Source organism: Wasmannia auropunctata, unplaced genomic scaffold (genome assembly GCF_000956235.1).
Source record: "Wasmannia auropunctata unplaced genomic scaffold, wasmannia.A_1.0 LD336023.1, whole genome shotgun sequence".
NCBI lineage: Eukaryota > Metazoa > Arthropoda > Insecta > Hymenoptera > Formicidae > Wasmannia > Wasmannia auropunctata.
This window is the reverse complement of record NW_012026867.1, coordinates 1,365,546-1,388,993: the sequence shown is the minus strand read 5'-3', so window position 1 is coordinate 1,388,993 and position 23,448 is coordinate 1,365,546. Positions and strand designations below refer to the sequence as shown.

The 23,448-nt window shown below is 41.2% G+C and overlaps 1 protein-coding gene across 1 annotated transcript in view; it reads left to right on the top strand.

The window, feature by feature from the left end:
* LOC105452995 overlaps positions 1-22,552 on the top strand; it is a 125,341-nt gene extending 102,789 nt beyond the window's left edge. The window contains exons 6-12 of the mRNA XM_011694630.1: positions 5,018-5,348; positions 17,179-17,402; positions 17,735-18,247; positions 18,314-18,845; positions 19,572-20,051; positions 20,602-21,064; positions 21,116-22,552. Coding sequence (XP_011692932.1) covers positions 5,018-5,348; positions 17,179-17,402; positions 17,735-18,247; positions 18,314-18,845; positions 19,572-20,051; positions 20,602-21,064; positions 21,116-21,276 — 2,704 coding nt within the window. The 3' untranslated portion in view covers positions 21,277-22,552. The remainder of the gene's footprint in view (positions 1-5,017; positions 5,349-17,178; positions 17,403-17,734; positions 18,248-18,313; positions 18,846-19,571; positions 20,052-20,601; positions 21,065-21,115) is intronic.
* Positions 22,553-23,448: the final 896 nt, after the last annotated feature.

Below are 23,448 nucleotides of genomic sequence, written 5' to 3'. Positions count from 1 at the left end.
GATACAATATCCGTTTTCGGACGTGCACGGCGGAGCGAAGTAGCAAACCTTGACTTAGCGGAATTATCGTGTATCCGTCACGTAATAGTAACTCAGCGGGCGACGCGTGTTGCAACGACGCGAATCGATTTATCGGTCGGCGACCGAATGCCGTCCGCGAATTTTCCACTCCACAAATTAACACGCGGAAAACTTCGAAATGGTGATGTGATGTCAAACGTTCGCGTACCTCTGATATATGTACAAGTTACATAAAGCGTGAAAATTTCGATATTATTCAAAACGGCCATTCTCGATCTCTTTTTCTTCTGCAATGCCAAACAAAATTATGGATTCTGAAAATATTCCGAATGAATAAAATGAATGTTTTAACAGAGAGAATTTTCTCTCTAAATATTTGTATAAATTTATTGTAAAAGATATTAAAGTTGCGAATAATTATTGCAATAATATTTTGCGATGAGAATGAACAAAGAAAGCAAATGAAGATAGATATCTTGTAAAGAATTGTGGAAAGAAAAACATTAATTTTTTTTACACGTGAAACAAAGAGAGAAGCTAAGAATTATAATTTTACTGAAAGATAGGTAGAGCGACTTAGACTCAATACTATTTTGACACTCAAATGACCCAAACAAAGTTATGAGAATAAGGATATGTTTACTTTTTTCTAACTTCTTGCTCTCTTAAGTAGCTTCATTTTTTAATACATTCTGTACGCGTTTTCACGTCGAAAGTAATAACAAAGTATCGAACGCAGCATCAAAATGACCTCGAGGGAACAATGAGAAATGAACTCAGCGAGACAATGTCGCGCGGATTATCGCTCTTCTTAGAAGCAGATTAATTACTCAGGCACCCGAACACGTTGGCATTGTGAGAAACTCGATTTAAAAGTCTCAATGACGTCGTTTAATTTGAAAAGTCTATTCGATATCACGCATCTACTTAATACTTCATACTTTCTGAGCGATAATACAGCTTAATCAATAGCGCTATTACAAAACTTTTCTACCGTTTGCAGTATCAATATACAATTATTTACACACCAACAATATCATATTGTCGAGCCATCTCATCTTCCTGTGCAAAGAAATAAATTGTAAAGGCGCGGACTCGTCATCGGCCGATGGAAAGCTAATTTCTCGAGAATTAAAGTCCTCCCTCAGACGAGTATTGCGTGGAGCATCTTCGAGGAGTGAGCCGAGGGGTTACCCAACGTCGGACCTTTCGAATTCGCTTTACGAGACAATTCAACGGAATGAGACCTGCGAGATTGCTTTGCCTACTGCCTACTTGATTAAAATATCGAGGATTACCAAGCGCGTCCGCACGTGAAACGCTAAAAGGGACTTTGCAGATCTCGTCGGAATAGACATCTCTCTCTCTTTCTCTCTTTCATTCTCTGTCTCTCTTTCTCACTCACTCTCTGGTTTTAAAGTTGACAGCGGGTCTCGCCAATTAGAATGGCGATGAACGATAAAGCTCATAAGCCGTTGGCACGCTAACCCAAGCGGCCGAGAAATTGCGAGGGTCTTCCGCGAAACTTGTGCCGCCGGCAAAACAAGTTTGTGCGGTGCTCGGTACAATACACGCGCCCCTTTGTCGCTTTAACAGAAACGCGGTCTAACACGAGACGTCGTACATGTACCCAGAGCTAAGATATTTTCTAAACTAAAAATATGCGTCGCTATGACAAATATTCTTTTATCTTTGTTTCACTAATTGACTTGTCTTGTACATAAAATATAATATAAAAAATTTACTAACGCGCGCGTAAACTGAGGGAATAAATCGATGGAAATCACTCGTGATGAAACAAACGACGATCATTTTCACGCACGCGAGAAACGAATCGTCGCGTGACGTTCGGCGAACTTTTCGGCTTAAGTGCCGCTGATTCCACACATGTTTTCCGACTGCTTGCATCCTCGGCTCGTAGCCCGGCCGCGAGATCGTTTAATGACCAGACGAGTATTCTGCACCTGCAGAAAGATCAATTTGTCTGCAGGACTCTCTAGGACAACGAGAGAACGATCGATCGGGAATTTCATTTTAGCTGGGATCAAATTTGATCTCGCTTTACCTCGAGTTACATCGAGCGAATCACAAACTGCATTCACACGACGATTCGACAGCGGACCCGCAGCCCTCGGGGGTTTTCCTTAAAGGAATGGCGGGGGGAGGGGGAGGGGGAGGGGAGAGGTCAAGCCTTCCGCTTTCGATCTTCGATAGTTTCGTCGAGCTAACCGCGCTTCTGTAAATTGTCGCAGATTATGGCGTGTGTCTGCTTGATTCACACGCTTGTTTACTCGCGCTATTCCAAGTCTTTAAGTTTAACTGAACGACGGAACTAGATGTCACGTTTAAGATTAAAATAGACGAGGGAGATCGGAGGAGAGGAGTACTCTGAATTAATTACGCTTCCTGCCACTCAAAGGATTTTGTTACTTTAAAGTGGATTTTTGCATTAAGAAAACATCGAGTCAACGATAAATAATTTTTCAGTAAACAATTGAATTATCCTGACAACATCTATGCGTCACGTACCTAGAACGATATTTGTTAGTCGGTCGTTGCTGGCGACTTCTAGAAGACGAAGAGTACTCGTACTTACGCCGAGATAACGGAATTGATTACACAGTAGATACGAATCTCCCTAGTTACGAAGTTTCAAGGAATAAACAATTTTCTTCAGTTGCAAACTCTTAAGAAATGAGCAATTTATTTCTGTTAAGAGAAAGAGCGTCGCATGACAGATAAACTGCGATTTTCAATCCATTTAACGAACGCAGAAATTCATCTCTCTACAAAGTTTTTGAATAAATTTAATCTTTTATATGCACGCACACAAAATTTATATTATTTTATTACAAGATTTAATTGAAACTTTTTTCAATTATACGCGTTAGTATAATTCAAGTGTTTTATTGAAAGAAAAACGTTCAATAATACTCAATTAAGATTTTAAAATTCGCGCTGATCCTATTCATCATTTGCGATTTATTTAAAAATTCGAAGATGATAAAATGAAAATCACCGAACGTGAACAGCGAAAAACGAGCAAAAAAATACACGACTCGTGGTGCGAACGCGACTTTGCGAGAAAAAAAACAGTGTGCGAGAGCACAAATGCATGAAAAAATACGCGGCAGTTTGATTAGCAAGGCGGAAAGATCAAATGAACATTCGTGCGCGTGCATTTCAACGTATTGAACGATGAAAAAGGAGTTAAATCGTGATGTTCGAAATGATGGGAGTAGAAATTAATTCAAAGCGAAAAAATGTGAAGCGATCCAGGAATGAGCGATGTTAAGATGGAAAATCGATAACCAATCACACGACAAAATATTTAATCAAATCAGTACGAATCTTAATTTGATTTTCTATATGTTTTTCGTAAATGAGCTAATTGCTATTGATTTTCATTTAATCAATCTGAAAAAATATTTACGTAATCGACCATTGTGTAAATGGGTATATAATTAATACCAATTATTTCCGTCTTATAAGATATTGAAGAAATAATCGAGGTTTGAATAAAAAGAAAATTCATCGAGTACTGATTAATCGATACAGAACATCGCCCATCCTTGGCGCTGATGGGTCGAGGGGCGGGGAAAGGCCATCACAGGCGGATGAACGTATGGGAGAAACACTGAAAGGGGGGAAAGTTCGAGGCCGGCGGAAGCGCGAGAATTCCGTGCCGGAAGGGACAAAACGAAGAAAGGGTGCTTTCCTTAGAAAATCGAGTCGATTTGAGGCCGTTGATGAAAAACGGAAAAAGGGTGCTAATGTGTGCGCGTGTGTATATGCTTTTCGTATATCTGAGTATGTGTGTACGTGTGCATGTGTCAGTACCAGTTGTGTGTCGATACACGAAAAGCGGAAAGAGTATCTTTAGAGGAAACGGTGAATCGTGAAATGTAGACGAACAGGGCAAAGAGCTAAACTGTCGGTTGTGCGAGTATGTCGGTCAGAAGGGTCGAATCGGTGGGCCATTAGAGAGAATTCGCGGAGTGTCCCGAAATCACGGAACGTTGTTTTAACTACACAGCTCACTTGTAAATCTCATAAATTCTCAACTAAATGAAATTTGAGATTATTTGAAGAATATGATTCTCCGTCGTCCTTCTTTTTCTCGTAAGCTGTGGGCTTGCTAAAAGTCTATTACTTTCAATTGTGAATTATCGATGGAACTAGGCCATGTAGAATCCAATCGGATAAAACTTGGCTACGCAAAATCCATTAAAAAAAATGTAAAATTTATACACCAGCGAATATTTTTCTTAAAGCCTTTGAAAGCTGATTGTAAAGTACATTGTAAATTTTTAAAGATCCATAGCTTTAAAATGCCGGAATCTATATCGATTGCGAAATTTTTGAAAAATTGTTGAATTAGATATGCGTTGTTTAGAATGTGTGAACGTTCGGTTAGCCATTGACAAGTTGTGCCAGGAGCGAATTCTAAGTTTCCGAGTTCGTTAAGTCTCCAGCTTGGGAATCAGGGAATTTTAACGATTCGTAATGACACTCGACTATTCATCGATTCAGCAATCACGTTCGGTCAGAATACCAACGAATGGCTCTGCGGCCGAATGCAAAGTTTCATCGTCGCTCTTTCCGTTTTACGAATCGGCAAAGAGATCAAACGCAGGAGTACGAGAGCGGCTTGTTTGCGGTTGTTCGTGTGTCTGTGTATACATGGGCGTGTGTACGTGTATCTGCATCAGTGTGTGTGTGTGTGTGTGTGTGTGTGTGATAGAGATGATGTACGACATGGAAAGAGACAGGGGTTGCACGAGGGAGAGAATGAAAGGACATGATTCGAGAGAGAGAAAGAGAGAGAGAGGGAGAGAGGAACGAACGCGAGGAAGGCAAGTAAGAAAGAAGGGAGAAAATAAAAAAGAGAGAAAGAGGAGGAAGGCTCCGGCGGGGGCCGCTCGTCCATAAACGGAGGACACTGATCACATCCCCTCGGACTGATCGGCTCTCTTTCTCCCTTCCTGATTCGCAGGTACGTCTTCACGATAGTCAGCTACTTGATCGGCGTCTTCATATTCGCGACCATCGTCGGCCAGGTTGGCAATGTCATCACGAACAGGAACGCGAACCGTCTCGAGTTCGAGAGGCTCCTGGACGGCGCCAAGACATACATGAGGCACCACAAGGTGCCGGGCGGTATGAAACGGCGGGTGCTCAGGTGGTACGACTACAGCTGGTCGCGCGGCAGGATACAGGGCGGTGGTGACATCAACACCGCCCTCGGTCTACTCCCGGACAAGCTCAAGACCGAGCTGGCGTTGCACGTGAACCTCTCCGTGCTGAAGAAGGTCACCATTTTCCAGGTGAGCCACCCCCGCGCTCACGCACGCGCGAGCTGCTCTTCCCCCGTCCCCCCTTCTCCCTCCCCCTATCTTTCCGCCCCCGCAACCTGATGATGAATAAATTCAACGAAACAGGCGGTGATATGTAAGCGAGGATTCCCGCGCTCGTCCACAACAGACGTCAGTTGGCTCCGAGGAAAACGGAACGGACTGTTTTTCGTGGTTGTTTGTCGAGGCGAACACTTCGGACGAATATCAGATATCGCGGAACAAACATATCGGAGTATTCGCTTATGCCTGAATTTAGGACGCTTACTTCTACAAATACGACGTGTTATACGAGTCGTGACAAAACAAAAATTACGAAAGACCAAAGATATGAATTGTGCATTAAAATTCTATCAAACGCGCGTAGCTGGATTATTGATATTCGCAGCGAAAGCGATAACGTTCGCGCAAGAGAAAATAAAGTTCTTTTGAACGAATTGCGAGGCAGTGCTTGATATTGCAAAAACGAGAGATTATTCATGCGAAGCTTATTTTCAAGGTACGCTTTTGTTTCATACTTTTAATTTGAAATGAGTGCTTTTAGTTCCCTACCTTTGTTATTTAGTTACGAAACTTGTTTTACCTAATGATTGGATTTCTATCGACGCTTTTCCTTCCTTTCACGAGAAATTTACATCGACCGGAGATTTTTCTCGTCGTCTAAGGGTAGAACAAAAAGCCGGAGGAAAGAAGGGAAAGAAATAAAACGGAGAAAGGTGTGCACCGATATCGCAAAAAATGAGAGTAAAATTGGCTCAATCAGTGCATAGAAGTACGATCGGCGAGGACGAAAAATATTTTCTCGATCATGTTCAAAGTTTTGTCGTCGGCGGTAAATGGAGAAATGAATGGGATGGGAAAAAGGTACAAACGGTTCGCGAAAAGGGGTGTGCTCTATTTTATTTGAAGGGAGATCGATTCTTATGTGTCCCGAGTCATGGACACGCGAACCTTCGGAATCTTGCTGCTCCAAAAAAATGCGAATTACACGCCCCGTTAGCTGCCATTTTTCAATGAACGACTATCGAATTCGCTGTATTTTTGCGCTTGAAAATAGAGCAAAAAAAACGAGTTGTAAGTTCAATAAATCGAGAATAGTTTTAATATGACATTGTGAAACAAAGAGAAAAAAAAGAACAAGTCTTACGAATTATGGAATAGACTCATCTAAGGCAGTTTTTATAAACACGATAATTTGCAAGTGTTGCGATGAACGCAAAAAGTTCCGGAATAAAAAATTGGAATTAAAATAGAATTATCGCGTAAAAATAATGCACGTGTTTTTACCATTTATATTTCATATTTAAATGAGACATTAGGTATTCTTATTTTAAAACAGATATTCTATTTTTGTAGCACACACACACACACACACACACGCGCGCGCGCGCACGCGTCAGCATATTTGCACCGATATCTCCAATACACAACTTCATCTCGTTAGCAACTCTAATTACTTTGTCAGCTTAAAAGTAAATTCGTATTATTCATAGGATGACGTGATTAGTCAAAACGACATCTGGGATAATGCATTTTACGTTTCCCACGTTGCTTTCGTGAATAACATCGCACAAATAACTTAATTCAGTAAACATACTGCAATAAGTGTTTCGTGTAATTCGTGACGATGTTATATAAACGGAGCGACGAAGCAAATGTTCTTGATATATAAAACTATTAAAAAGAAATACGAATTTTACAGTTAAAATATTTTAACTTCTCATATAGTGGAAAAATTCCTCTGACATCTTAACTCATGTCTCTCGTAGCGTTTATCTCGATACAAAACAAAATGAAAATCTTTCCTTTTCAGTCTTGTTGTGTTATGCGACGCAATGTGTTAATAAGTAAGTGCAATTTTGCGGTGGTAAAATACACCGCGCGGTTTTTCATGAGAAACACGATCCCGCGGAAGATTTCAGCGGACCCGGGGATATATATATGAATCTCTGTTAAGGGAACGACGTTAAAGCCGGGCAAATATTTGAGCGAAAACATTGGTTTGTGTACCCTACGTCCAGAGGAAAACTTTTAAGAGAGCACACGAGTGAGATTTTAAAGACGTGACGCGGCCACGTTTATGACACAACTCAATTTGAGAGGCGTCTCTCCCCTTTTCCATTTATGCGTATTATTTCTCGCCTCTTTCTCGAGAGTGCATGCTTTAATTCCTTCCACAAACTCGAGACTCGATAGAAGAATTTGGCCAAAATAATTTCTCTTCTGACGCGACGCGAAAGGCTACCGCCAAGGGTATGATCGAGGGTGATCGTGAAGATTGGGTCAAGTTGTTGCTTCTCCGCGGCGCAGCCACTCAGGGGTTGATGGTAGGAGTGTTTCCTTAAACGATCAGTTTGTACGTTGCTTACCAGCCGATCGCGGTAACTTCAGGGTGATTCGGGAACTTTAATGTAAAGAAGATTTACTCGCGTAACTACTTAAGTTCCGCTATTGCAACGAGCGGCGGCTTTTGCCGGTAAATCGGTGAGCCTCGGCGTACCTTCTTCTGTAAACGTAAACACTTTTTCTCTGCTGTGGCCAGAAGCTCATTTGATAAAAAACAAAAAGAAGAAAGAATACAGGTGCGGAGAACTGCGCGCGAGGAAGTATTTGGAAAGTTCTATGCGAGAGAGAGAGAGAGAGAGAGAGAGAGAGGAGAGAGAGAGGAGAGAGAGCAACACTGAGAGAATCATTACGGAGAGGAGATACGACTCGGAATCTCCGCCGCTCTGGATTTCTCTTGATCCCCTCGCAGTTTTCACGCCGCGCAGAATTTCTCCTTGTGCATCGCCCCGCACGCTAAAAATAAACGACGGAGTCGGAGTTAAAAATGTGAAATTTTTTTTTGTTTTGACTTAAGTGTAAATTTGTTTGCAAAAAAGTCGCGTTTCTGACGCGTCGTTTTAAAACGACTCTGCACCGGGCAGGTCGGGAGGGGGGGGAGGGGGGGGGAGAAGGAATATATTTTTTCATGGAACCCGCACGGAGGAGGAATGAGAAAAAAAGAGCGCGATACAGAAGGTAGATTTAAAAAGTTAAGTCCCAGGAAGGTAAATGGAGCGTACGTGATAAACTGATATAAAGTGGAGTGCTGTTGCGAGCTTGCGAGGCTTCTCGAGGGCTCTCGGCGAGGAAGAAATCGAGAAAAATTGCAGTAAATCGTAATCGTTGAATTCGTCGAAACGCGTATCTCCCACTCGAGAGATTCAACTGCACTCCACCGCGTGAAAATTCCGCGAAAATACGTTTCGGTTGAATATATAGTTAATTAGGACAACGCAACTTCGTCGAATCTCTCTCTCTCTCTCTTTTTCTCTCTTCCTCTCGCTTCCCAGAATATACAACCAAACGAGAGAGACGTAATTAAAGTTGTCGAACGCGCGCATCCGTCAGCATTCGTATCCCTTCATGATAGATTCGCCCGTGGAGAAACAATACCGAAACTTCGCGTATCTTGCCTCAACTCTTGCGAAATTTGCAACGGTAAACTCGTAGCGCAACCATTATTCATCCAATGATCATACCCGGAATATTTGATAATTTCAGTCTTGCACGTGCAAAAAATGATGAATGAGAACGTACGCACATACTTTTCACATTCACAATTTTGTTTCATTCTTGTTCAACTTCATTCATTCATAATTTTATTCTGTACACATTTGTAATTTTATCAAAATGTCATTTAGACACTCGCGAGAATTATAGTTCACAATTGGAATCGTCTAGTTATCAGTAAAATCCACATTCTATCGCGGATTTAAGAGAAAATTAAGCTGATCGAGAATTCATGTACATTTGGCTTTCTCGCTGACCATTGAAACCGCAATAAAAATAAACGTGAAATAAAATGCTTTATTTATTTTGTGCGCGCAATGATTAATATTGCAATGGCAAATGATTTACTGCGATGGTACATTGCATCACCTCGCGCAATTTATACGTGTTTAGACTCAGACAAATTTGCCAACGTATTTTCTGGTGTAAGTAATAGATGAACGTGGGTCTCTGCTCGATATGTTGTAACGTTACTTGCGCGAAACGCGAGCATCTGCACGCCGCTGCAGTCGCTGCAGACGTGATTAAATTTGATTCTGTGCCTCTAACGAGGAGATCATTGCGAGTCTCAACGCGAAGATTAAGCATATCTGGACGATGCGAGCTTAAATATACCTTAATTAAAGTCTTTCTCTCTTTTTATCGACCGCATTTTTTTTATTCGTAATGTTCGTAAAACCAGGATAATTTTCGTAATGAGATTTCTCGGCTTCAAAATTGATTTTTTTTCTCGATAAGATGAATTTTATGCTCCAATGTATCATGTTTATACTGCTTTATCCGGAAATTGCGTTAGGTTTTCTGTCGCATCTTGCGCGAAAATTGGATTATGAAACAGGATGGCTTCGTGGCTCTTTACAAATAGAGTCGAGCGAAAATAAACTCGTTCAACCTTCTTCCGAGACAGAGGTTGTCAGGATATAGTACTTGTCCTTAAGATAACAAGCGAGCCGGGATAATGAGGTTGGCGCGTTTCGGACGGCTGTCAAAGCAGCGGATCGATACTAATTCATCCCCATGAAATTTCATTAATTCGCATCGGAACGTGAAAAAAGTTAACGAGTTATCCGGACACTCGTTAATTGCCAAAAAAGAAAAGTACCAAAAGCTCCACCGATGCCAAACCACCTGTGAACCGGAAGTCATTTGAAATATCCTGGATCTCGTGTCTCAGGAAAATACATGAAGGCGAGAATTTAAACAACCAGCCGAGTCGTGAAACCTATTGTTACTGCAATACGTATACGTCTGCTACCGAATCAGATTAAAAACAACCAAATGTGTGAAACACTGTCCGTCCTCGTCCGATTTCACCTCGCGAAACATGAAGTTATCTCGCGACGCGGAAAGTCGGACAGTAACAAGGGACGCGTGAAATGTATAAATTACGGTGCAACAAATCCGACCTCAACTCCTTCGCACATACACGTGGCGAGTCGACGGCCGACAGATATAATATATCTTTTATATGCGCGACGCGGCGAAAATCCCATGTTATAAATTTCAACATTCGCGGAGGATGCACGCGTTCGCGTGGTGGCGGGATTCAGGTGCCATCGGAGATCATAATCGCGCAGTTAACCCACTTTCTTACAAGTTCGCGGAAAGAACTGAATCTAAATTTAATTTTCTCAAACTCCTCGCGCGCGCGCGCGCTTCAAGATTCATTTTGTCGAGTTTGAGGAAAGGGAACTATTTTTGTGCTAAATCCTTCAATCCCATTAGTGATCGACGAGCCAATGAGAGTAAATGGGAAGTAAACTTCTTTTTACACGCTGTTCCTCGTGATAAGGACCCGATCGCACGTGTCAATTGTAATCATTCGGATTGTGAGCGCGTATATATTATAACACTTGTTACCGTACACTGGAAACGTCATATAATGTTCGCCAAAGTGTTAACACGCTAACCACCATGTCGACGACCGATGGCTAACACAATGTTGTGTCGCCCACGTTGTGTCAACCACCGGCCAGGTAACGTATTAAAGCGATACGTCGACAAATTGAATTTCGCAAGCCGCAGCCAGAGCGCAATGCCGTAACTACGGTAGACAATTTTGCGCTTGAGTAAATTGCGTAATGCACAGGTCCTCCAAAAGCATAACGTCAATTAAAAGTTGTCGCCATTTACAGTCTTTGCTCTTCTCCTAAAAACACTGCAGCACTAATTAACAGAGTAAAAAAAAAAAACTGCATTTGTCTCACATCATCAACATTTAATACCTAAATTTGATTTAGTTCGATTTATTTCCTAAATTTGGAGCTTTGTAATAATGTTTATAATAGCTGAAAAAATAAAATTAACAATAACCCGTTCTTTCAATTTAATAGATAATAAAACTCCGTACGTGTACTTGGACAATTTTCTCGCAAGTTAACGCATTTGCCACACTAGATTCGCATTTATATAAATTTTATATACTTTTACTCTCATTTTTTGTTTGTTGTCCGCACGTGTTACGTGGCTGTCAAAGTACACATCCTCTCTGGCCGCTTATACCTCAGAACTACCGCATTCGATAACCGCAGCGGATATTGTTCACGAGAGAAACGTAAGCAGATAGAAATCGGAGTTGGTGAAAGAGGAGCCTCGACCGTCATCCCCGTGCGTCCGAAGAATTTCCATTACCTTAGAGACGCCCCCGGTTCGCTCGCCTTTCTGTTTTCCTTTCCTTTCCTTTTCTCCTTTTCTTCGAACGGCAGGAAAACCGATGAGAGAAAAAAAAGAGTGGAAACGGGAGAAAGGCAGAAATAAATGACGCTAAGATAGAGTTACGCGCGACTGTGTCGCATTCCGAGCAAATTCTTTTCAAATGTCTTGCGATAGTACCGGAACATAAACTTTATTACATAAACAATATTTTACTTAAATAATACGCTTTATTTTTCTTACCTAGAGGCAAGTGGATATTCAAAAGTGCGAAGTCTTTTCGAGACAGTTCGAAAATCTATCGTGATATATACATTTCCAGCACTCTTATTTCCCTAGTTATACGAACGTTGCTATTCGCGATTTCGTTGAGATTTCTAAAATTGCGACGTGAAACAGACGCTGCGGTTTTATCCGATTTTCAGGATTTCGTTTCTAGCGGCAAAATTTATTTTATTTCCCCGATGTCTAAGGTAAACCGGGAAGCTACTTATCGCGCGTCTTCCACGGTCGGGATCTAAATTACGGCTGCGATTTTCGGGTCAACCGAGTATCCTCGGGGATGTTTTCGGGAGAACGCGCAGAACCGTGAGAGCGCGCGACGCGAAATAGATGAGGCAGAGACGCGAGAAAACGGCGACGAAAGGCGATCGAAAGTCGCTTTAATCGAAAATTCAGTTGGTCCCCTGCCGGGACACGGAGACAAAAATTTCATTTCCAGTTGCATCCGGTCCTTCAATCTAGTTTCTCGTTCGATCCTTTTATTCATTTAGAGCAGCCAACCTTGCTTGACAATAGCACGCTTAAAGGGTTTTATCGGAGCAGATCTTTTTCATAACTTTCTGTAGACAATACGCATACAATATAGTATCGCACCTTGGAAAAAAAAAGAGTCGCAGCTCAAAAAAGGGATATGTTCGAAAAGCGAAATTGAAAAATTCGATTCGGATTTGTAGAATCATAGATGGGATAGATTCTATCAAACGTTAAGGTACTATATATGTATATAGAGGTATATATAGAAGTTGTTTATTAAAAAGAATGTAAGGTTAAATTAAAAATTTTAATGGATGCAATATTTATGTATTAATGTAGGCAGCAAGTAAGGTTTATTACATTGAGTTGGCGTAACAATTGAGGGAGAAGAGACCAAAGCCAATTGATTGGCTTCTCGAACTATGCCATTTCGCGGCATACGAAAATATCGATTCGTCTGACGGTAAATGAAACCATTTGTCATTTTCCTCAAACGCTCCTTAAGCAATTTTCTAATTTACGGTTATATGTGTGCCAAGTTCGCGATAAGTTTGATAAAGTGTGCTATGGACCATTTAGCTCCTAATCTATAAGAACTAAAAGAAGAATGAAAAAATAATGCGCAGCAAAAAAGCAAAGTGGAAAAAAAGGTACCGCGTCTTACGAGAGACTTCAAGAGAAAGGCCGATTAATTGAATTCAAAATGTGAATCAGGGATGTGGAATTATACACAACACGATATGATATCCCAATGAACCCCAATTTGACTTCCCGTAGATAATTTTTTAACTGATTTCCCAAAAAAAATGAGATGAAAGTAAACTATTGAAAAGTCAGATATAAAAGCTCGGATCAATGTTTGACGTCAATTGTATTAATTGAATATCGCTTCCTTCCCCCCGAGTAAAAAATTTAGATATTAAATCGATTGGTCAGGATTGAAATAGTTGCCCGCATACAGGCCGAAATCACCACCGTTAGAATTACCTTCGAATTGAATGTGTGCGTTTGAAAAAGCCCGCATGGGGCAGAGATAATGAAGTTCGTTCGGTGCCACCGAATCTAGATTGAAAAAGCTGAAATTCCGAGTTTGGAACTGGACGAAATCTACTCCAGCTTTCTCTACCGATTAGATTACGCACATGCGATATATTTTTTTAGAAACAAATGATGTAACACACACACGCACACACGCGCGCGCGCACGAGGACGTGGTACTAAAAATATCGCTGGCAATCCATGGAAAAATAAAACCCCAATGCGCCAGATCAGTTACCAAACGTTCCATTCGAGCGTTCGCAGTATCGTTGTGTAATAATATATACAGAAACGCGAGTAGAAAAGGTGATATAATCACTTAAAGTTGATAATATGTCCTCGTTAAACAGGAGCTCTCGTATTCCTTTTTTCTGACTTTTTCATTTATGTCTTTGAGTATTTCAATCTCCGCCCTCCGACGCTAAACTGCACGCGGTGGCATATTTATTCCAGTTGGGATCGCGAGTTACGATATACATCGCACCGCGGAGATAATGAAGTTCAAGTGCGGCGAATTTAGATCGGAGGAATCTCGAATCGCAAGCTTAAAGCGGCCAAGTGATTCGGTTCGCGTGATCCACCCGCGGTGATCCCTTTTATTTCGCTCGTCCCTTTCCCGATCTCCTCGATTCGAGAAGGGAATTATAAGGGTGTATCGACGGCGCGACCAGCGAATAGAGACGAAAAAGGCGAGAGAGAGAGAGAGAGAGAGAGAGAGAGAGGGAGATTTTCGCGAGATGCTATTACGATCGTCTGTAATTGGCGAGTCTGTGTGCCACTTTTAATTGCGGCCGCCCTCGGCCCGTTTCAACGAGAACGTCTCTGGACCAGCCCCGTAATCACCGTTCATTGATTCATTTGCCGATTGCGCCCCAAGCCTACAAGGCGCGTCAAAAACGGCTGCGAATTAATTACCTCGATCGTAAATGTAAAAAGCTGAATGCTTTCATGCTCTTTTCACGATTTTCATTTGTGCCTCAACAAAAAAAAAATTAACCGATTTTTCCGTGTCTTACTGGCTGTGACACTTGATGCCTGCAGTGAAAGCTATCCAGGCGAAAAAGTACATTTTTACGCAACGGTGTGCAATAATATGTATATGAGTAATGTGCAGTAATACAGATAGATCGTACGTGATATACACAGAAATATATTTTTTTCTTTCAAGCGAGGGAAGCACACGAAATAGCGGGCGCATTTTCACAAGACCGTGACTGCATACACAACTTACTGAAAATGCTTTTCGCGCAAGAGTGACTTCGCTCACTCACAGCGCACGTAACGGTCGAGTTATTAAAGTTATGATAACCAACCCGTTGTGACATGCAACCTCGGCTTTCCTGGCGATGGCCATCAAATATTACGCTGAGGAATATATAATGTTTCAGTACTTGTACGTGCATAATTTCCTAATGAATTTCACAAAAGTTCGACAGAAGAATGATTTTAATAATTTTAAATTAAATACTCTCTTTGTCGAAAGATTATTGTTGAAAGCTATGGAAAAAAATTTGATCGAAGATATTGAATTAATACCATCAAAAAGTAAATATTGCAAGGTCTTACAAAATCCCTTTTATGTATTTATTTATTAAATAGATTAAATTGATATTACAAAATTCGCAATCATTTTTAATGGAAAATTGATCTCGCACGCGCGTACATTTCTCCCTATAAATTCTTAATCTTCGACATTAAATATTTTGATCTCAAATTAAACTTCTAAGATTTTGTGTTACATTTGTGTCCACAGAAAATGTCGTTAAACATTTAACTCTACCTAATACAAATGAAATTTTTATTAAAGAGTAAAACTTTAGCGATGAAATACATTTTACTTATTTTTCGCCCGACTCAGACTGACTCAAAAGAATTCTTTCACGTCGGATCGTTTGTAACACGAAAATTGTAAATATTCTCGTCAGGAAAAATCGGAAAAAGGACTTTAAACTGGCCGAAGAATACGCCAATCTGCGCCGCCAATTCAGACACCCTGTATTTTTTTCCACGTGATCGTTGTGCTTGCGCCAATATACGCGCCCGCTCTGACTGCATTTTAACGAAGCCCATTGTAGATCGGCTGAATAAAGTCAGACGGCTTCGATGATCGAGGATAACAGCCTCGCAGATCTCCGATCGTGTTCTCGTCACAAATCAAAGCGGGCGGCGCGAGGGATGTGTAAAACGCGTCACCGACCGATGGTGTGCGCTGTCGATTGAATGAAATATCGCGGTGGTAGATCGAGCCGGATCGACTCTATTAGCGGAGGTCTCCGAGAACCGACGAGGTGGTCGGGAAAGGAATCGTATCTCATGAAGAATTACGACTGTCGCACCTCGCGACCGTCAAGGGTCGCAAAAGAGCAAAATGTGACTAAAGGTCCCGCCTCGCGTAATCTCGCAAAGGTCGGTCCATCTTGCTTTTATCACTCCGTTTCTTTCTCTTCGGATTTATTATATTTTAAATTATATAAATATGTTGTGTGAGAGTATTGGTGTGCCATAAAGAAATTCTACAAATTTATGAAACATCAGTGGATTAAAGTAGAAATATAAATATACTGAGATGGATGCGTGTAACAGTATGTAGGTCTGTAAATCCATAAATCTGCGACTTGACTTGAAGAATGAGACGAATGGCACGACATAGGTTTCGGACAACATGGAATAGGCGTGGTAGATGATCCAATTTATCTATTAAATAGTTGAAAAGATGTGATGCCATTCATAGCATTATACGTAAATTAATATATTAAATTTAAACCTAGACAGTTTTTTGATTCAAATTATTTATTGTACTAATTTTAATATATTAATATATCTATTATTGATATAACAAAATTTAAAATAACAATTATTAGAAATTTTATTCTTACTTTCTTTTTTCTAGCTTGTATTGATTAGATTTTTAATTTCTTATAAACGAATTCTTTATTATTAAAGTTCTATCGATAGTTTAATTTTTTATTAAAGGAATTCTTTATTTTATTAAAATCAACAATTTCTTTATTTCAAAAATTTTATTTTTCTATTTTGTATATTTCAAAAATTAGATAAGTTATACGATAATGTTTCGGATAAAGAAACACGAGTGTATAAACATATATTTTTCTGAAGAGTCACTTATCATTTAATTTCATTGGAAAAGGTAATGAGAAGTTTTTTATATGATTAACAGAAAACTTATAAGAGCAAAGATAAAAATTATACGGATACATTCACGCGAGGTAGAAAATGCGATAAAAGCTCGAGACTAATACGCGTTAAGTCTTCATAAATTGTCTTTTTTTTACAGAGATCGTGTAGAAGCTTTAAATTGTAAGGTGATTATGAAGTTAGAAATGCCGAGCAGAATTTTTTCTCTCAAACTGTAACGCTAATGTAATAAAATCTGAACGGCTGTCCCTATTGGAAATAAAAGCTCCCTTTTATTACCCAGAAGAAATTGCACGACATTGGGAAAAGACTAAGGAGATGGTAAAAATATCAATTTTTTGAATGAAAATCAAATCTATGAATTACATGAAGTTTTGTAACATATAATATTAATTGTGAGAATAATTAACGAACAATATGATGTCAAAGAGATAAAATCATATTATTAAGTCATTTATGCAAATGCGAGTCATTGATGTAGATACGTGAGGTAAGATTTTTGTAAATTCAGCTCTTTCTAATCGCAAGTGATTCTCGGCAAGTTGTACTTGCGCTAAAGATTTAATTAAAAATTTTGTAACTCTGTTAAGTCTCCAATATACGATTTCGCGGATCTCTTTGACGAATCGTCGATACCATCTTGCAGGAATGTCAGCCGGAATTTCTTCACGATCTCGTCCTGAAGATGAAGGCCTACATCTTCACCCCCGGCGATTCGATATGTCGGAAGGGCGAGGTCGCCCGTGAGATGTTCATAATAGCCGACGGTATTCTAGAGGTGATCAGCGAAACTGGTAGAGTCCTGACGACAATGAAGGCCGGGGACTTTTTCGGCGAGATTGGTATACTCAATCTGGACGGATTAAATAAGTGAGTAAAATTCTTCCGATTCTCGCTCCGCCCGGAGTCTGATCGAAGCGGAGTTGGGATCCATAATGGAGTTAGGATCCACTTCTCATCTCGCGAGTTGAGCCAGACAATTACACGAGCGGCAAAAGAGAAAGAGAACTAGCTTCTTCATGTATCTATAATCGTAAATTAAAGAAAAATATTTTGCAGTCATGGTGATCTTCAAATGTTTTTAAATGTTTATCTTTTCACAGAAATAATTTAAATCGTAATCACAAAATTTTATGTACATTCTTAACTTTGCACGCTTTATGAGAGCTAAATTAAAGTCGAAAATTCGGAAAAACTTTCAGACGCACAGCCGACGTTCGTTCGGTGGGTTACTCCGAGCTGTTCAGCCTCTCGCGGGAGGACGTGCTGGCGGCGATGAAGGACTACCCGGAGGCGCAGGAGATCCTGCAAAACCTCGGCCGGAAACGGCTGATGGAAGCGCAGAGGGTAGCGCGGGCATCGCGCCGACCTACGTCGCCCGGCCACGATTCGTCCGACAACAGCACCGGCAAGAGGATCGTCGATAAGCTGAAGAGCGACGTGAAGGGTCTGAAGAACGTTCTGCGGAAGAGCAGGCGCAACACACGGCCTGAGGAGAGCCTGGAGCTTCAGCCATTAGCGCCGAAGATGCCAATGCTGAGGCGGCAGCAGAAGATCGACGACAGCCAAGACCTGCCGTTGCCCAGTAACCAAGAGCAGCCGGTGTCGCCGCTGGGCGCCGGTCTTCCGCTGTTGTCCAGGCTCAGGCTGTTGAAGGAGAAGGAAGAGAGGGAGGAACGGCGTAATCTGATGGACACAACGACCCACGCGACGGAGCCGCACGCGCCGCCAATCTCGGAGACCTTGAACCCTACCAATCCGAACCTGCCGTTCTTGCAGAGGATACTTCTGTTGAAGGCGAAGAACGAGCAGGACACCACTCAAATGGAGAGGGAAATAGCCCCCATCAAGGAGCACACCCTGCCTAGAAACGCCATTCCCGAGGAGCCGAGCACGCAATCGGACGAGCAATCGTCCTCGGGTGGTCAAAGCGTCGCCATGACCACTGTGACCTCGCAGGTTGAGACGCGCGCGGTCAAGCCGATCAAGAAGCCCTGGACCACGTTGAAAAACGCGTCGTTGACCACCAAGGATAATTCGCCGCAGAAAAGCCCGCCGGCCAAAAAGCTGCAACAAACCAAAATGTATGCCTCCGTCGACGACCTCTCGCCGGAGTACTGCGGTCTGCCGTTCGTCAAGAAGCTCAAAATTCTCAACGAGAGGCAGAAGTTGGCCGAGCTGGAGAAGGCGGTCAGGAGCTCGTCCCTCGATTGCGGTGAGAACTTCGAACCGGAGTTCGACAGCAATCTCACAAGGAGTCACTCGGAGGCCTGTGCCATCGAGTACGCCAGGAAGCTGGCCAAATATAATCGAGTAAGTAGATTCTATGATTTTTTTTAAGTTATTTTTATCATTTTTTACATATCAGTTAATTTAAAAGAAAAGGATTAATATGAAATTTTAGTATTACAAATATTAATGTTGATATTACAAATTAGATTAGATATATAATTCCTTCACCCTTTCTATATTCTCTTAAAAAAGGTATAACAAAACTCGTTATTATCGATCTTGCCTATTTTCCCGTTATTAAAAATGTTGAAAAACGTGTGCTAGCAGCGATGGATTATCTGGTATAGTTTTTCAGATTTACAATTCTATGCAGAATCTGCCTTTGAACAGATAGTATTCTTAAAAAATAAAATAATAAAAATATTTCATTATATATATATATATAACATTTATTTAGTTTTTTTAGAAAGAGATGGAAAACTATCAGTTTAACGACTTCCGTGGGTATACCGCTTGAGGCAGTTTGCTTAAATTAATATATTGCTTAAAATAGAATATTAAATATCCTGTTTATAAATGCAATTAAGTGTTGCAAACTGTAGAGGAAACGTTTCCGTTGAATAATGCATCGACAATGACAACAATAATTAATAATTTATAATCATTAACAATAAATGCGGACGTGCTGTTAATAATTTATTTCTTGATAGTAGCCATTAATGTAATAAACGCCGAAGAAGGAATTTAATGACGATGTAATTTTTTTAATACGAAGTTTCTCCGATTAAAATTTTCATTTTGTGACAGGATCGACAAGCGGCGGCGTCGTCGGCGCCGGAACAACTGTCGCCGGAGAACGAGACGCTCGAGAGGCGGAACCTGAAGAGCATCCTGAAGAAACTGTCGGCCAGCAGTAGGGCCGGCAGCTCCGAGACCTCGGCGACGAGCACGCCGGATCGCGAGGCCGCGACCGCCGAGCTGAGGAAGCTGATGAGAGCGCCGACGATCGAGGGTTACGCCGCGCGGCACTCGAAGCTGTCCAAGAGCGTGACCTTCAACAAGTACACGCTGCAGAGCCCGCCGTCCGAGCAGCCCCTGCAGCCGCCGCCGTTGAACTACCCGCCGTCCGGCACCCAGGATCAGCCGTCACTGCCGCCGCCCAATAAATTCAGTTTCCGTCCTGTGAGCAGTGTCGGTGGTGTCCTGCAAACGATGTCCCGGCCGCGGGAGGAGGAGTGCCTGGGCGAATTGCTCTCCGGGGTCGGTGAGGTCATCAAGGCGGGCTTGGTGAGTGAGGAGAACGCGCGCGAGACTGCCGCCGTTTCCTTTGTCCCCGCTTTCAATGGACGAGCTTTGTGTACCGCGCTCCCTGTCATCACGACGAGAGTGCCTTTGTCAAAGGGCCGCTCTCGTTAGAGACCCGGGAGACGCCTTGACAACACTCTCAATATCGATATTTATTGACAGTGCAAATAATCGGTCTGCCCGGCGGGAATCAGTCGAGCTCTCATATATATACATATTATATGTACATATATATATTGTATATATATATATCTTGCTAGTAACTTATTTTTAATTTTCATTGTTAAATCTCTTATTATCCCTTCTCCCGTTGTGTAGCAAAGAGAGATCATCATTCGTGTAATTCCGCGAAATTAAACCCGTCACTCGTTCCGAGCGTGTTTCCCAAAGTCCCGAACTTGGTGCTCATCGTCGCCAGATGTACGTCCGTCAAGCCCATCAATTATCCAACTCCGCTCGCAGGAGTTCCCCATTACCGTGTGTGACACACGGCTGTCCCGATTAATCATACGCGCCGCTTTTGACGTTGCAGGACGACATGCAGGGCAAATTCGAGCGACAGTTCACGTCGCTCGAGCTGGAGGTCCGCAAGCGTGACGAGATAATATCGCAGCTACAGTCGCGGATCCAGGAGCTGGAGCGAAGGAAATTGCGGGCCGCGGACGATTCCGGCGGGGACAGCACCGAGCACGACGCCTCCATGGAGGAGGACCTCGACGACGATCGCGAGGATCATCCCTTCATGCGTGACAGCTCCGTGGACACCGTCCTCGGGTCCGCGCGGTCCCGCAACCGGCACTCGTCCTCGTCGGTCGGCTCGAGCTCGCGCTCGCGCAGCAGGCGATCGTGGGAGGAGCACTCGGAGAGAGAAACCCTGGAATTGCAGGAGCTGCCGAATTCGATAGTGCCGCAGAGGCTGTCGCGGAAGGATGTGGCGATCGACGTTGAATCGAACAGCGACAGCAGATCGGACGAGGAATTTGACGTCTGCGGCCGTCGCAAAGGCGACAGCGATGAGGGCGACGAGGAGGACGAAGAGGACGAAGAGGAGGAGGAGGAGGAAGAGGAGGAGGAGGACGACGACGAGGACGATGACGACGATAAGATCGTGCGGCAAGACGGCTACAACAATTGGGAGGTCGCCCTGCTGGCGAAGCAGCTCGAGGCGAGGAGAAGAAGCGGCGATAACGCCAGCCCGGGTTCCTAGCGCATTAACGAGATTCTAGAAATACTGTGTTACCTCACGAACACGATACGCTCCGACGGATGGTGCAATCCGCTGGCTGGGACCGGCGGTAGTGCAGCTTTTTGCGAACACGATCATCGCTCGTACTTACAGTTAGACTTCGATAGTATGACTACTAGCTGCAGCGAGACTATGATGTAGTACGATCTCGCAGGGCGTTGTTGATATCTTTTTTCTTTATTTCTAATCCGTTTCATCGAATTTGTTTTCCAGTTATCTGTGATAGATCTCCAGCTCGATGAATCGGCGACCCAGTATAATTTACTCTTCATCGATATTATCTCTCATGCAATACAAGTTCTCTTGTCTCCTTCTTCAACCTTTTCCTTATGCTTTTTTTTTCTTCGCTGTTACGAGTGATCTTATCGAAAATATAACTAGTTCAAATGATTTGATTTCTCTCAACGCGTACATTGGATTGTAAATATTCACAGGTGTGCCTGAGGAAATATTAATACATGAGATATTCAGGACTCTCTTCTCTTATTACATAGACATCCTAATTGAACGTACAAGATATCTCAGAGTAGCTATGTACCAATAGCAAAATATACGACCTACAGGGAGTTTCTTAAACGGGAAAATTGGAAAATTTTTTAGGGTGGGAAATATCGAAACTTGGACTAGAATGCCGCGCAACCGTATGCAACCGTATACACCATATTATATTTTTGAAAAATACACGCCTCTTTCTTGCCATTTCGTTGGCAGCGTTTAAGAATTCGTCTCTGCTCCTCCGATTATCCACTTAATCATATTCCTGAAAAGCTGCACCACAAACGAACGGAGATATTAGTCGGTTGTACGAAGCGAGAGAAGGAATAAATAATTTTAGAAGAAACAGAAAGAAAAAGAGAAAGATATAAACAGAGAGATATAAATATAATTTGAAGCGAACAGAACTTAATGGAGAATATATTACGTATACTGACCAGACCAAGCTCAATATTTCTAGAGTCTTTACAAGATACGTCTATTAAGCGACAAATGATTATTAAAGTAAGGAAAAGAGAATTATTAAGATCTTGTACATATTAGCCGATAATTTATTTATTTATGAGCGAAAGAGGAAGAGCGAATGAGAGTAAGATTACGGAAAGAGGGAGTAGGAGATACAAATATAAAAGTTAGTGTAAGAATGAATTTTATTGGATTACAAGGAGAGAAGCATTTTAGATGCTGATATGTACCTAATATGCGGACGAAAGGAACATACAATAAAGCAAATGTTTTCAAACGTCGCAATTGTCATACCCTCCTAATCCCCAAGAAGAGCAAGAATTAACTTTGATAGTTATTTCACATTCGGTTTACGGTAATTTTTTGAAATATACGAAAATTATATATGAATAATGCGAAAAATAAAAAATATATTTTACATCAAATTAGACAAAAATAATTATATTATAATATAATTATTTTTGTCTAATTTGATGTAAAATATATATTAATGTTAATGTTACTAATTTAATAAATTTATTAAATAATATGCATTTATTGAAAATTTGTGGAAAAATAATTAATATCTATTTTTATTCAGATTTTATTCTAATTGAGTTATTCAATCATTGATGTCAGTTAATATTTTAAAGTTAATATTAAAGTGTTATGATTATTTTTTATTATTTTCATTTTTACATTAGTATTCTACTTTTCGTATAAAAGATAAGGTTTTTAAAATTACAAATTTTTCACCAATTTATCTCTTTTATTGAATAATTTAGATGAGAAAATATAAATAATTTAGATCAGAAAATATAAAATCAATTTAATTAATTTAAAATTAAAAATTACTCTTCTCAAGTTTATATTTTATATATATTATATATTCCATTTTCACACAAGAAACAGAATAGTAATTTAAAAAATAAGAACGATAAAAAGTAATCTCGTAAATTTTATAATACTTCGTAAGACATAAAATGTTTTATCTTGAATTTACATCTTTTATCGCAATTCCAATGTTATTTTCAATTTTTATTCCTCTGCTTCTCTTTTGTTAGGTAAATAGGTTGACAATAAAATGTCGCAGTAGCAGCTCCTACTGTCAGAAATTTTTGTCGTAAAGCGAGAGCTCCGGAATTCGAATCACGCGCCACTGGCGCGACATCCGCGGGAGCTGTGGTGCGCGCG